Raw genomic sequence first — 16,253 nt, forward strand, 5'->3', positions numbered from 1 at the left:
TTACATTGAGCTTAAACCAGCGAAATCCCTTGAGTTTCCCTTTTATTTGTTTTAGTCTTGATTCCTTTAGAAATGTTCAGATACCATTTTTTTTCCCTTCCCAAAAATGTAGTCAGATACCAGCTGATGTTAAGTACCCATCTAAACCTGTTCATTTTGAAAAGTAAACTTGTAATATATATTTTAACAGCTGTCAGTTACTAACCCTGTATGGAAGTTGAGATTACTATCATTTCCATATGGCCTGGCTCAGGTTAAATCCTCTGAAATACAAATACAAACAGATAATGAATGTTCTCTTTGACTTATGACAGTCAAACTAGGTTGATGTAAATTCTTAGACTATTCTTATGACTTACAATAAATGGCTCAAAACTGAAGTCTTGCATATGGTTCACATAGCCGTTTAACTTGTTGGACTTTCCAGCGTGAATTCTCACAAAATTGTTGACATTTAATCTTGCTCTGACTAACTATACACGACTGGAAATCACTACTTCTTCGCCTCCCAAAAAAGGGAACTTACCAGTTCCATCCCAGCACAACTGCTGCCTTTTGAGCAGCAAAGAAGAAGCGATTACCAGGAAAACAAGATTGCAGTTTTATTTGGGTGAAACTAATATACTTTAAAGACGTCGTGATCCGATCTGAAAATAGATTTGTTTACTCGCTGATGCCCGACCCGGCGTTTTCCCGCAGAATCTGAGGCATTTCTGATGCTGGTATCGGAACATCTCTAATCCCTTCAAGTGGATCCTCTGTAGTCTAACTGTTGCCTCTCTTTGGTGCAGGTGCGAAGACCCACGCCTGCTCATCCTCTTCCTCATCTAACATCCCTCATCCCCCCCCCCCCCCCCCCCGTCAGTCTGCCCATACAAACAAACCCAGACAGCAGCAGCTGCCTTAAACCCACAACTCGTGCTTCCCATCGCCCCCTCATGCCCAGTCCCTTTCATCGTTTGCTGCACCAACCTGCCTCTCCCTCGGAGCATGGGAAGCTCTCTACCACTGCCTAAGCCCCCTCTTCTCCTCCTCCTCCTCCTCTTCTTCTCTTCCTCCTCTCTGCCCCTTCTCCTCCCTCTATGTGAGTATTACTCATGACGACCAGTATGCCGAACCAGTGTGTGGCACAAGCATGGGCCTGGGCATGTGGCGGATGAACAGTGTGGGTGATTTCTGGCTCGCGTGTGGCTCTCACCAGTGATTTATCTGCTAATGGCTGCATAATAGCCTCCCATTTACATGCGGATGTGGTTCTGCAAATTCATAACCACATTAGCATGGAGGTAATCAGTGAGTCACGCATGTGTGCCAGCGTTACAGGGATGTCTGTGTTTTGGACTGTGAGCACTTGTTTTGCCTCTCACGCTTTTCGGCAGGAGAGAAGAAATGTTCTCGTCGGGATTTGATATTTTGTCAACGACTATCAGGCTGATAGTAAAACTGTCAGAGCAGCAGCAGAGGAGAAGTACGTCTTCATGTTCCTGTCTCACACTCACTTTGTTATGGTTGCGTTTGTGTTAGGTTTTCATTTGTTTGTTTTTTGGCATGTGCACGTTTTCTTTTCCGGAGTATTACCAAATCACCGTCTTCCAGATGATAGGCCCAATGACATCAGAGGTCGGACAAATTTTACTGCTGCATGAAAACAGGGAAGGACAACAGGGAAACAAAACCATTTGTATTTGTGGCTGGTAATAACTGAACAAAATAGAATCTAAATCAAAAGTGATTCGCATTCTATTTTATTTACCAGCAGAAAATAAACAGGAGAGACAAATATGTAACATGTTGATCACGTAAAAATGATAATGTGAATTTAGAGTCTTTTGATGTTGCTCTGATTCTCTGGTGCCCTCCAGCCACAATTAAAACGAACCACTTTAGAAAAAAGGAAATCTGTTTATTTCAGACTCTGTATAAAGATGGATGCCATGGCAGCAGTGTAGGCCATAAATCTCATGTTAATGGTTGGGACATGTAGGATCAAACTAAAACATGAAAGTACATGTCAAATAAATTATTCTTGTTTTAGGCAGTTCACATCACACTAGTGTTTAAAAAAAAAAAAAAAAAAAATATGGATAGACTATCCAGAAATGAAGTCTAAGAAAAAAAAATGAAGCCGAATGAGGGAAGAAGCGGAGAGGTCTTCTTTATATACAGCCTGTGATTCATCCGCATTATGATAATCTTACTTTGAAAAAAAAACTCACTCTGTTGAAAATTCCTGGAAGTTATTTTGAATTCATGCAGAACTGAAAGCAGGTGGAATATGTAGATATTATTCTTTAGCCATAATATGCAATATATTTTTATGAGAGCTGCCGTAAGTGGTCCGACTTGAACGGGCTCATAATGATCTTTTAGTTGGAGAGCTGATGTTGTGCTGCGCTCAAAATGAGCACTGGAGGATTTGAGTACTTTGGGCCATATCCCTGACAACTGTGTGATCCCAGGAATATTCTGCAGCGACGTGTTTTGAAGTGGAATTAACTCTTCTTAAAAAGGAGAGTGGGAATTTTAAGTTCCGTCGTCTGTAAGCAACTTAACATCAACATGTTCCAATTAAAGAGGTCTGATTCCTCTAATATTAAACGGTTCTAATGATCGTACTCGAAGAAAATCAAATGTAGCACTTAAAGCTCAAATGCCATTTCTGTTTCTGGTCTTTGCCACAGAGAGGCTGTACATATTGATTATTGTCGGAACTCGTGCAAATGCGATATGAATTATTAAATTATGTGGCTGGAATTGACCTTTATGTCAATTAGTCCATCCTTGTTTGATTTATAGATTTGCGAGACTGAATTTCCATATTAAGCCGACTGGAAAAGTCAGACCAGAGGGGAAAAAAGACAACAGTGGCTGAGATGCAGGTACAGGCTGAATGACTCCACACTACAGTGAGATGAATGGAGAGACATAAAGAGAGAGGGAGAGATGGTGCAGTGAGGTGGAAGAGGGGAGTCGGTGTGACAGAAAGAGGAGTGCTGAGTCAAGCTTATGATAATGAGTCTGAGTAAGAAGGAAAGAAAGACGGCGGCTTCTTCATCCAGATGCAAATGAATCCCCACATCCTGGAAATGCTCACCTGCCAAAAAAACCTGCACATGAAACCACAGATGAATCAAACGTTTAACTGTTATAATCCATAAATACACTTTTACCCCAGGGGTGAGAATAAGATGCATCATTCCATTATAAATCAAAGGGTTTCAGTTTGATTTAGAACAGTCAGCTACATGCATAATTCCATCAAACCAAGCAAAATTTAAATACCTCACAGTGGTGCTTTTAGCTAAAGGCTAATGTCAGCATGCTAGCATGCTACTGTTTTCTAATTGGTGCCACACATTAAATTCAGCTGAATGGAATTGATGTTGCATGTAATTGTTTATTACTCATAAGTATAGGATAAGTTTAATTTTTGCGCTGACAATCGTGAGATTAAAGAACCACATCACAATTTATACTGAAGGACACACTAATGTCCATAATTAAAAGGATCCATTAAATATTTAAGTCTACTAGGATCTATACTGTGTATAAAATTAAACGACATGTCCGCTCCCAAAAAGTGAAGCCGAAGCGTTTCAATCCCCACCTGGTGGCTGGCTGCAGTATTGCTCATAAATCCCAATGCTCTGGTGTAAATTTGGTTGTCTCCTCATGGTAGCTTTGCTTCATGGCCTCAATTTTCCTGACAATACAACATAAGATTACTGACAAGTCATGTGGGTATGCAATAGATCACGATGATGGTGATCGCCCTCTGCTGGATCACGTCAGTCTGATGTGTTAAATACTGTATTAATTTGATTTCAAACGGGTCATTATAGTTTGAATACCACATTCAAATGAATGTTTGAATTTCTATATCAAATTTTACAGCCCTGTCTCCATGTTAATGGCTTGAACATGGACCATAAGCCTAAAGAGGGTTTGCATCACACTATTTGTTAGTGTTCATTTCTGTTTTTCGGTTGTTTTATGCAGTTATTTGAGTATAAAAAATGGTCATAATTGACAACTGAGACTGCCTTACAGTTACGTGTTTATTGGCAGGAACTTGCTACCATGGCTCCATCCTCCGTTTGCAACTGTGCAGACTCTGGCTCCAAATACTCAACATGACAGAGTTCATATCCAGGATATTGGATAATGCTTCATTTTTGGATAGTGGGAGGAAGTGGAGGCTCGTCATCTATCTTTATCCACAATCTACACTCGGAACCAAAAAATCTTACACACATAGTTGAGAGATTCATGCTCCAGGCAGCGTGGGTGTAAAATTCCATGCCATTCTTTTTGATAGGTGATCCTGACCGACACGGAGCCACGCCACCAGCCTGGCTCATAAAAACTAATGATACCGCCTCTGACACAGAAGTCTGTGGAGGTCATGTCTTTTACCCTATAGTGCTGCACGTGACATTTGCTAGGATAGGAAAGGGCGGATAATTATCTGGAGATGGTTTCCCTGCACCATTAGGACAAATTGGTCATTACGACAGGTGTCAACACCGTCCTCATACAGAAGCCGAGACGGTAAATACATCAGCTGCTCACCTAAGTTCGTTATGTGGACCGGGATTCAACCACAGACCGGATTTCACATGGGAACAAAGTCAGCAGCCACCAGTTATAACACAGATGGGAGGAGTCTGGGAGGAAGTGAGGCTTGTTAGTGCGTCTGGTGTCAGGACTCATTTTCCGAGAGAGTGACTGTGTGGTTGTGCGCACTGGTGCTTGTCATGGCATTATTGTGGTGCTGTCGAAGAGACTGCAATGTAGCTATTTCTGGTGTGCGAGTCTGAGGGCAAAGCCTTCAGCTCTTTCCTCGCTTCTTTACCCCCCCGACCCTCTTCTTTCTGCCTCTGTCCCTCTATATTTTCCGCAGAGGATCTGTGGGGTGTAGATAACTCTCTAGACAGCCGAAACAACAGGGAGCCGCAGAGAGAGTGTTACTGTCTTGTCTAGTAACAGCCGGCGTACGCTCAGGTTAATGGGGTATAATGTGACTGACGGAGAGGAACACTGCCTTCAGGCTTATTCTCATACAGTACTTCTTGTAACAGAGAGGAGATGCTGAAAATGTTTTTTTCCTCTCTATTCAAGAGCCTTGTCTTACAGTTTGAGAGTAGGACTCACTGATTTCATGTTTTCACTCAAAACTCTGCGCTTTCATTCAAATATACCCTGAATGTGCTAAAATATCCCGCCCTTCATCTTTAGCTCTTGTCCTCACGCTCATTTTGCTTCTGTGCACACGTTACAAATCAAGTGAGTCAAAATTCTCCGACCAATTGAATATCAGGTGCCGTAAAACCGAATGAAATTGTCCCGCCTTCGTGGTTACTTTAGCTGTTGGTCCTTGCTGTTTTCTCATAAAATACAGAGAAACGGAAAAAGGGGTGCATCTGTTGTGTTTTTATAATTAGCAAAAGTGTTGCTAACAATAGTGGTCCCGTAAAGGACTTAAGATCTTGGTTTTTCTGCTCCATGTTGACCAAACATCTGTTGGACTGGAGGCCAGTGTAAGCTGTTGAGTATGGGAGGGCATGAACCGGTTAAGTAACCACCCATACAGGACTATCAAAGACATAAAGCTTACACACCAAAAACGATGGCCAGACAATTTCACTTACTGCATCCAGAGCACAAGAGAGATCAGAGAGCAGACGTTTTACTTGCGCACAAAAGAGGTGAAATGTAGCACGGAAAATTCGAGTGCAAACGGGGGATATTTTAGTGTGAACGCAGGGTTCGAGAGGGAGCATTACTGAAAATCTTTCAAACTAAAACTCTTCGCTCTTGGGGAAGAACCACACAAAGATAAAATTGGCAAAACCAGAAAAACTCAGCATGTTGATCAAAAGTTTGACACCCTTCACTAACCAGTGCGTGTCTTCTCTTTGTTGCAGGTGTAAACAGACAATCCCCAAACTTGACCCCCCACCACCCTCCCTGAACCGCAAGCGGGCCAGCAGAACTCTGTCCCCTGGGTCAGAATTCACAGCTGCGCCCACGCCCGACGAGGTCGCCGCTAACGATGCGACCCCTAGCCGCAGAAGCAGCCTCTCGTTCCCGGACACCACCCCCAGCTCCCTGTCGTCCGGCGACTTCCACTCCCTCAGCAACGGGGAGAGCAGCTCGTGCTCGACCAGCGAGGACTCGGGGGTTCGCTCGGAGACCAAGTCCCTGCTTTCGCCTCTGCGCGACGACGACGACCTGTTCGGGGACCGCGGGACATTTTTGACGGCCTCCAGCGGCTGTGACAGTCCCTCGGAGGAGAGAGACGAAGCGGTTGCCTCTCCCTCCGAGTCGTACCCTGCCGAGCCCCACGGCCTCGCCTCACACTCGGACACCTATGAGCACCCACTGCCCTTCTCCTCTCCTGCAGATGATACCTGCCTTCACATCAGTTTCTCTGAGGACGAGCTACCAGAGAGCAGCCAGGAAGACCCAAATGTCCCCCAGCGGAGTTAGGACGGGCCGCCATTCCCCTGAAGACCTCGTCACTATGTTCTTCAATCAGCTTTCAGTGCAGTACTTACTGTCAGACCCTCTTGTGTTTGCACTGGGCTCCATTTCAGGAACTTTAATTATTCTGTCCACTTGTGACACAGTACAGACATAGCATTAATAACTAAGTGTATAAATAATATTAGCCATTGAACAGATTTAGTATTTTTGTAATAAAATTAATCATCTTATTTACTTTTTAGTAACTAGAATGTTGAGAAGAAAACATGTAGCCACTCTTGCACTGTTAGCCCTGCGGTATACTTGCTGTTTAATAACGCGTACGCAACTGGCTGCATCGCAAAGGTTATTGTTCGCGTACTTGCTAAAGGTGCAATGCGTGTTACTTGAGGACTCCAGACGAGGGCTCATCACAGAACTCAAAAATTATAGAGCACTCTGGCCAATGTCAAGATCAAGACGGAAATGCGAAGGTGGTATGTCAGACCCCTAAATCAGACGTGTCGTGAAAACGGCAAGCTTACTTCTCTTGTTCTGCTCATGCTGGGACTTCGCCTATTCTGTAACTGATGTCGTTCCCACTGACCCGGTCAAGGACTCGCCACTGCCCCTACCTTGAAGTGGGTATTGCAGCTTGCTAACAGACGAAGATTAAGTGAGTCAGCCATTGTGCGTACGCGTAAAGATACGCTTGTATCTGCGGCCTTAGTCACATCATTTACCGTAAGAAGATAAGGGAATGCATTTTATTTTTGCTAGTAGTCAACATTTAAACATTTTTTTGTATGATGCTTTGCTGTGGTGCAAATTGATGTTTCTGCAGATTTCACATTGATGGTGATCTTGGGAAGAGCCTTGTTTTCTGAAAAGCACCTTTTTGGATGATGGGTGGAAAGAAAAGAACAAGGAAGTCAGAAGAGGGGGAAAAGGCGAGAATTGGAGCATAGTTTGGGTTTATGCACGACCACTTTTGGCTGTGCAGTCGGTTTTTGTTTTATCAGAGTTGAGTTGGGTCTAGCATGTGTTGTGCTACTTGTATTTTTGGTTTTGTCGGAATTAGCCGAAGGGAATTTGTATTGTGTTATTGATTCTGTGTGTAGCATGATTGCAATCTTTCAAAACAGAGGGATTTGTTGTTGAATGAAAACGATTTAAGTTTTGTGAGACAACAGAGGAAGAAAGCAAACCCTCAGAGAGCTAACGGCCTTGAAAGCTTTGAATTGCACCTTCCTGGGTGGGGAGTCGGTTATAAAACGAAGCCCCGGGCTCAGTGGGAAGATAATTGGGGAATCACATAGGGCCTTGGAGAATGACAGCATGGCAGATGGATTTTTATCTTTTCTCTCTCCTGAATGATAAGAAAATCTGTTTCTTTAAAAGCTCTCAAGACAATTACAATGACATTGCTGCTGCACATTGAAATTGTTTTTTCTTAATCTAAATGTTGGGAACATTGTTTTGACCATATTATTGTTAACTAATATAGAGCTGCAACAATTAATCAATTAGTAGGTCATACTAAAATATTAATTTGCAACTATTTACATGATAGAAATTAGAAAAATTAGAAACAAAATTAACCATTGTCCTTTTTAATCAAAAATACAAAATATAACCAGGTTTCAGCTTCTCCATTATGTATATGTTGGATTTTTTATCAGTCAATGTTGTCACTAGTGACTGTCGACAAATGTCACATGCATTTTTCTCTTTTTTGGGTTAATTTCTTGATCACACAATTAGTCAATTAATCAAGAAAAAGATTTAGACTAATCAATAATGAAAATGGCCTTTGAATGTAGCCCTATATCTATATATTGGCCTGTTTATACAAGGCTGGAGTGCTGAAAATGGGAGAATGAAACGATAAAATGATCAGCCAGTTAACAGAAACAATTCTGTTGATTATTAGTTTCACTTCAATCTCAAATGTAAGTATTTGCTGAATATTGAAGATATTTATAAATCTGAACATATAGAGGTTTTTCTTTTATTGAAGTGATAAATCGGTGGGGAAAATAAATCAAGACAATAACCAGGTATCCTAACAATGAAAATAATTTGTATACATTCTAGAGCTGAAGACATAGCGGAAATTCCTGTTTTTATCTTGTGCGGCAAGAGTAGTGTACTGTTTAATTATGTTGAATTTAATTTATTGCAGAGTTGTAACCTGTGACAGGTAGAGGTGACAATTAATGAGCAGCTGAGGTGAGAAGAGGGGCGGTGTTGTGGTTCAGGTGTAGAATTCCCACAGTCGAATTTACACCGAGAGACAAGGCTTTTCTCAACATCACCTGTAGCAGGGAGCGAAAACAGCAATAACACATGGAAGAAAAATGAATAAAGAGGAATACTCCAGCACTAATCTGTGTCAAGACTGTTTATGCAGATCACATCATCATTCATATGATTCATCTTTGTGTTTCTGCTGAAGTTACCCGTGATCACACGTCTTTTACCTGCCGCCTCATGTCGTCTGTGTAATATCTCATCACTGCAGCATTGCTAACATATTTCTATCCGACCGAGTTCTGGCTTCAAACTGTAAAGCCTTCTCATATACTATTCAAATGCGGGCAGCAGAGGAAACCCTCACACGCAGTTCACAGCTGGATTCAAAGCACAGCCACAGGCTTATTAAAAAAAAAAAAAAGCTGATGTTCTTTTCATCTCTTTGGTTTGAATGTGAACAAGAATAGTCTGTGTGCTCTTGCCTCTGCCCTCTTACCCTCTGCATTAATCATTCCTCCCTACATCCACGTTTGGCATTAACAATGCAAAACTTTCTCAAACGTGTGACATTTTCGGTCACTTTCTCTGATGTTGTTCTGCGAAGGAGGTGAACCATTTCTTCGGTTTACCTCGAGCCAGCAGAGCCTCGCCTCTGCAGTTTGCAGCTGGAGCACGGACAAATGACTGACAGGCTTAATGTGTTCGCGGCCTCAGTGAAATGCACTAATGAGAACACTGAGGTGAAATCCTTTAGCTCCGAGGTGTTGGAGATGTTTTTCCTCCCCAGGAGTTCAAACGCCACCTGGGCTACAGGCTAAAACAAGAGAATTGGTGAGATGTGTGGCGTGTTTTATTTGTGGCACAGGATCTCACCCCCCATGTGCCCTCTCTCGACTTGGAATTCCCCAACCGGACAATTAATAATGCAGCGTGTCTGTCTGTGTGGCCTTCGTGAAAGAAGAAGCTGCTCCCTCCGCTTTCTTCTTTCTCTCCAGGGGAGGTCTCCTCAATCTGAGTGATCCTTCTCTCTGGAGATGGCCTCTGCTCAATACCAGTTCAATACCAGACGGTCTGATCTGACCAGATCCAATCACTGTGACACCTGCACAGAGCCACAGCTTGAAGTCTGTTAACCTCGGCTCTATGGATCTACATAGCTGCTTAAAGTCTGACGGCCGTTGTATGTTATGTGCTCGTTAATGCAAGTTGTTAGTCTTTGAAGAGAGGCCATCAGTGATCAAAGCTCCTTGTGTGAAGCGGCTGATCAAACTGACGCAGGGTTTAAATCCTGTCGCTTGTCTTTCCATTATAAAAGCCGCCAGTGGAAAAGATGAGACACAAAGCTTTGAAACGCCTGCGTACCACAGTTTATTATCATGTTGACATTGTGATAGAAATGGCTAAGATAGGATGGCTGTTTTGATTAGATGATTGGATTTAGTGTCACTTAGGCCCAATCCCATTTCACCCTTAGGCCCTACCCCTTATCTTGCCCCTTGAATTGAGTCACAAGGTGTTGTGGTTTAAATATTCCCCTATGAATTGGGACAGCCCTTCAAGAAGCCTTGAAGGGCTTAAATAATATACCAATGTTATTAACTGCAGTTACTAAAGTGACAAACCTATAATCTCCAAATAACATATATGCTAATGCAGGTGAATCAATGATATTAGAAATCTTAAAGCTTGGATGCTCTGCATTATTTCAAGTATGAATCAAAAGAACACAGCTTCAGGCCGCTAGCAGTGTTCTGTAGACAACCCTGCCAGGCTGCTTTGTTACGGGAGGAGCAGTTAGGTTCAGTAACATCGCTGCTATACGCGGGTTAAATCAAGTGCATCGTATGTCTTCGGGGGGGGGGGGGGGGCGACATGACATATGGATTATATGGATAAAGCTTCTGTAGCGATGTCCCTGGTTTTAAGGGAAATAGGTCAACAACAGTTACAGATTTACATCATCGTTAAAAGTAATAACATGAATCTCATCTACGTTCAGTTCCAATCACCATATGAATTTTCACAACCGCTTGCTTGCGTACAGTGTGTATGTGCCTATATAAAGATGGATGATGCCTCTCACTCCTATTGTTCAAAATTTGAGATAAAATATCTTGGCGGGTGCGGCCATCTTGTTGTTTTGGTGCCAATTAGTGCCAGAGTCTACACATTAGTGATCGGGGGATGAGGCTTCAGTGGTGAGGTCATGCCCAATCGTTAGTCAGGCTCAGCTGTCAAACATGTTTCACCCTGTTTTTAAAGCGTAATTATACACTATATAACACCAAACTTGAACACTCCAACAGACATTAGAACATCAGTAAAATGACAGAAACCACCTTGCCGTTGACATGTACTTCACTAGAGTTTGTCCCCTGTCTCATCCACTAACATGGAGGATGTGTGGTATATGACCTACACTGCAACCAGCCTTCAGTTTGCATTCAAGAGGTTTGGCTTCACTTTATGGGAGCAGTTAAGTGCCTTGTCTAAATGCTAATACTGAATGAATGACATCTGTCCGGATGGAGTTGACCTCTGGGCTTTGCCACAACATCTGGATTACTGGACCAACTTGCCCAAAATGATGTGAGCAGAGATCAGAGGCTGAGTCAAACCTCAAAGTCTGACTTCTTCTTATGAATAAATATCTTACTATCTGTTTTCCAGGCAGCAGTAAAACTGATATCTGTATTTATTCTTTTTTGAGGGATATATTATAGTATAATAAACCCAACAAATAGTTCAGGGCTTACTGGAATCTTCTCTCTCTGTCATGGCTTTATTAGGAGGAGAGACATTCCAGATATGTAAACACTGGCATAAGGCTGACAGAAGGAGCTGGGAGGACGAGGAACTGTGAAGACTTGTGGCAGTGAGAGAGAGCATGGCTGTCATGTATAGCTGCTTTCCTCTTGCTTTAAATCTAGACGAGTTGTACACCTCTAGCAAACTTATTGTGAAGTTGGAAAAGAATGAAGTCATGGTTTTTTTCAGGCTGTGTTGCTTGTATGGCCTGTGAGGCGTGTCTGGCTTTGGGTAAAGAGCATCTGGAGTGAGGCCCTGGAGGAGACATATCACCCCCCAGGTTCAAACCATTTCCTTTCCACGGAAATATCTTCCTCCGAGGTCAAGTGGAGGAGAAGTAATATCCTGGGTATCCAGCCACTACCTTTACAATCTGCTCAAAACAGGTCAGCCACAGTCTGAGAGCCTAGCAACTCTTGTTAGCACCAGGCAAAGCTAAATATAGCTTGTGATGAACAAGACTGGAAAGGGATGTTGGCTTTGATTTTAGCCAATGGGGGTTATCCAAAGAAAGAAACACAACTTCAATATGTTTGGCTGGTTGACAAGAGATCTGCATGAGATGTTTCTTACAAGCTGCTGCTCGGCCAGTTTGGCTTTTGATGTGTTGAAGTCAAAGTCACAGAGACACGAGGTTTGCTGAACTGGGATGTTGGCTCCTGAGAAGTTCAGATTAAGTCTGCTGATGTAACTTTGCATAATAGAATCCAGTCTGCATTGTTAATTTCAGTGTACGGATTAAATTAGCTGTTTCTTGCAGATAGTAAAATGACCTGTGCCAACACAACGAAATCCCAATAATTCGGAAGCAAATTTTGAGGCATCAGACTATTCCCATTAAGCATGATGCACTTTAATCAATACATTATCAAGATTAGGTTTTACTGTATACTGCAAATTGTGTATGACATCTAACCATTTGATAGATCTAACTAGGTTACACTTCAATAGCACTTTTTTTCCTTTTGCATTTATGACATTTTATGTATTTTACTAAATTTTTGCTATGAATTTATCTTCAGTTATATCTTTTTATTTTATTTTAATGTTTTCATTTTATTATTATCCAGCGAGTATGTGTGTATCTGTGTGTGTGAGTACATGGGTATGCTTATGTTTGTATACGGTAATTACTTTATTTATGTGCTGTTGAATGATGATGATTTTTGTCCTTCAAATCCCAATAAAAATTTGATAACATAAAAAAAAAAAAAAAATTATCAAGATTTAAAAAACACGCCTCCGGAAAAGATGGAATCGCCATCAAGCTAATACTCACCTAATACTGATGAAGAGAGAAGAACATGGTGAATTTCACTGATTGTTTCAGGAGCCTCAACTGAGCCACTGCTGCTTCATGTTAAACATACAAACCATCGTCCTTGCTGTTGGTTTCCCTTTTATCATAAAGAATTCAGTTTTGTTAAAGTTTGCGATCAAGCGGATGTTTTGAATGGGATACTGTCAACACACAATCTGATTGGTCAGATGTGTACTTGTTCTCAACACCTTGGAAAAATCAACCTTGGTCTGAGAAGAAAAAGCCACAATTTAGCTCAGTAAGTTAAGGCACAAAAGATTTCAGTGTCTACCACTCACGTTTGTTTTATATGTCACTAGACAAACAAGTCATATACAGGCATTTGGTTGAATGCATGATAAACCAGTGTACTCACCACAGCTGATGCTGACAGCTCTCCACTCGCTGTCATATGAAGCTCAGCGCAAGTTCAGTGAGGAAGACTTAAGCTGCACACGGTCAGCTGATCTACGGAGCACCTAACCTGCAAAGTGATCAGCTGATCGTGGGCGTTTCTAAATGCCCAATCAAGTCTGGCGCGGGCTTTTCAGCCAATCATTCAGCACCTGGCAAACTTTAAAAATCCCTTCTGTTCTCTTCCGCAGTCAGGCGTCCTTCAGCGACGCGCATAACCCCTCCTCCACCCCAATCTCCTCCAGTCCCCTGTAGGATATTCATCGACCTCAACCGACTACATGCCTAATCTCACATCATGCTGGCAAAGATCATGGACCTTGATGACGGATCCCAAGACTGTCAGCGGATCGTGATTACGGCGGCACCCGATCACGGTGGGAGCTGATCGCGGACTAAAAAGGCAACAACCTGCCGACAATATACCTAGTACTCGTGGCATTCATTGCACTTCTGTCCGTCCTGGAAGAGGGATCCCTCGCATGCGGCTCTTCCTGAGGTTTCTACGTTTTTCCTTTAAGAAGGTTTTGTAGTTTTTCCTTACTCTTGTGAGGGTTAAGGGCAGAGGATGTCACAATTGGCGAAGTCCAATAGGACAATTCTCACGGACATGGGCCATCCAAAACTATCGCTTGACTGATGAACCACCACCAGTGTCTAGACCCCGGGGGGGTGTTCCTGTTCGATGTCCTGCTCCGCTTCCTTCTAACCCTGACATCTCACAGGGGTCTAAATGCCACACACCGTAAACATTCATATCTTGTGTGTTTACAAAATAAATATTGTAAAGTAAAAACCAAGTCTCTCCTCATTGAACTGCACTTGTACGTTGAAGAGACCTCTTGAGCTCTTCGGGGAGAGAGTCCCTGTGTTTTCCATTTAGCTTGTTGGCCTTTGGGTATTACCCATGATTCCTGGTGCCGGCTTCGATGAGACTCCACATGGGTCGATCATTTCTCAGCTGTTAGTGCCTGTAATGGTTTTTCAATTTAATTTATCATCTCAAGTTTATTTTTTTATTTGGCCCAGTTTTGTTAAATTACTGTGAAGATTACTCATGCAGCAGCAACACAATAATCACAGTTGGTGAAAATTGATCTTGATTGAAGAGATCTGCTTTTTGTTTGCCTGCATGTAGCTTAATCTTTGGGAGGATAGTGAAGAACATTGCAACAGAGCATGTTAGTATGAATCTGAATCCAAATGGTGCACAACACTCAGTGCTCAAACTTATCAACTTGGCTGGCAACAGGTGCCTTTAATCGGGGAAAACGTTGTGGGTCAGGTTCAGACACAGAAAACAAAATGCCTGTCAGGTTGAAGTCGGGCTTGATTAGTAATTATCTGCCAAGAAATAGTCTGGCACACAAAACATCATAAAATCACAACATGCCATTCCCCAACATGGTATGATAAAAACATCAGCTCACCTCACTCTATCAACTACTAACAAATGTTCAGGATAATAAACAAAAAGCAATGAACACCCAAACACAGACCAAACATAAAGAGCAAGGTATTGGAAAAAAGAAATCGAGTGTAGTAATGCAGGGTGAAACCTTAGCGAGACAAATTCAATGTACGGATTAAAAACCGTCACAGAGAAATTTGCTTTATATTGTGAGAATAACAACACAAAACATCAATTTCGTTGAAAGCATAACATCCAGAGGGAGTCTCCAGAATATGGTAATTGTAGCTTTTGGTGCAGCAAGGACAGAATATGGAATTACAACATAATATTATCTCTGGCGGGTCCAAGTGAAAAAAAAAAAAGCACTGCTGCTTCTCCCATCTGCTGCAGGCGGCAGTGGCGGCCTCGCATTGTGTCACAGGAGATCAGAGGGACCAAGGAGGAGCGGGGCAGATGATTGCATGTTATGGAGGCTGCAGGTTTTGACACCCTCATGTCTCTGTGAGCATGGATGTGGTGCAGAATAGTGACATCAGTTTTTTTTATTTGTGCTTAAAAGCCTTGAGCTGCCAGGGGAGATTTAACGCCTTGGCCATTAGAGAGAGAGAGAGAAAGAGAGTGTGCTCTGAACTGAACTGTGGGTCCGCGGGAGTTTGTTCAACCCTGATTATTGTTTTTGTCTTTGTTTTTAGAACCTTTCGACCTTCACCAGGGCACAGGATGATTGTAAGGGATTGAAACTGTAGGAGTTCAATTAACCCTCTCACTTAAAAACAAGAGAAGGTCTATGAATACAATTCACAGCCACCAGACATTCATAAATCTCATTTTACAGTTCTCGTGTGGGAAAGTGCACAGTTTATCATTTTCAGAAACTTTATCCTTCACTTTGTTCTTTGATAAAAAACTGTGTTTGGCGTGCAGGGTAAATATACTTTCCTACTTTCCTTTCCTCCTCATTCAACACTTTAAACACACAGGCTTCAACTGTATATAATATAGAATAGACTATAGCAGGAGGAGGGGCTTGACTTACATTTGCACTTCCTCATTTAATTTAAATTCCTATTCAAAATTCACACGTTCTCTGAGTCACCATTTCCCCTTTGGTGCCACATTGCTAGCGCAGACTGTATATAAAGACGAACGACTCGTCTGCACTTCCTTCCACTATCCATAAATGAGGCCAAAATATGGCAACAACAGTTATAGATTTGTGTTTTCCTTTAAACCTGTTTATGGCATATTTCCATCATCTGCTACATAATGTTATTTCACTGTTTTCCCTCAATTCAGATATATCCTAGATATGAATGCTGCAGTTTGGTCCATGTTCCATTCATTAACATGTAGGAGGCTGGATTTATTACCTATTCTGCAACCAGCCAGCAGTTGGCAATTGAGATGCTTTGGCTTAAGTTTTGAGAGGTGCCATGTCGTCCATCTTTATGTAGTCTATGGTTGCTGGCAGTAGATGTTTCAAAGACTCCAACACAACTTTTAAAAACCTTGGTTCTACATCTGCATCCTGGTATTTTTACCATGAAGCTTCTTTTTTTTTATTTTGCTGGGTGAGGTCAGTATTATATGGTG

The 16,253-nt window shown here is 42.1% G+C and overlaps 1 protein-coding gene across 1 annotated transcript in view; it reads left to right on the forward strand.

Annotated features, from left to right (window-relative positions):
* Window positions 1-8,853, forward strand: part of si:dkey-34e4.1 (carboxyl-terminal PDZ ligand of neuronal nitric oxide synthase protein) — a 54,435-nt gene extending 45,582 nt beyond the window's left edge. Inside the window, exon 11 of the mRNA XM_061071011.1 lies at window positions 5,928-8,853. Within this exon, the coding sequence (XP_060926994.1) occupies window positions 5,928-6,492 (565 nt within the window). The 3' untranslated portion in view covers window positions 6,493-8,853. The remainder of the gene's footprint in view (window positions 1-5,927) is intronic.
* The last annotated feature ends 7,400 nt before the right edge of the window (window positions 8,854-16,253 follow it).

The sequence above is a fragment of the Limanda limanda genome, chromosome 1 (assembly GCF_963576545.1).
Source record: "Limanda limanda chromosome 1, fLimLim1.1, whole genome shotgun sequence".
In the NCBI taxonomy this organism is placed as follows: Eukaryota; Metazoa; Chordata; class Actinopteri; order Pleuronectiformes; family Pleuronectidae; genus Limanda; species Limanda limanda.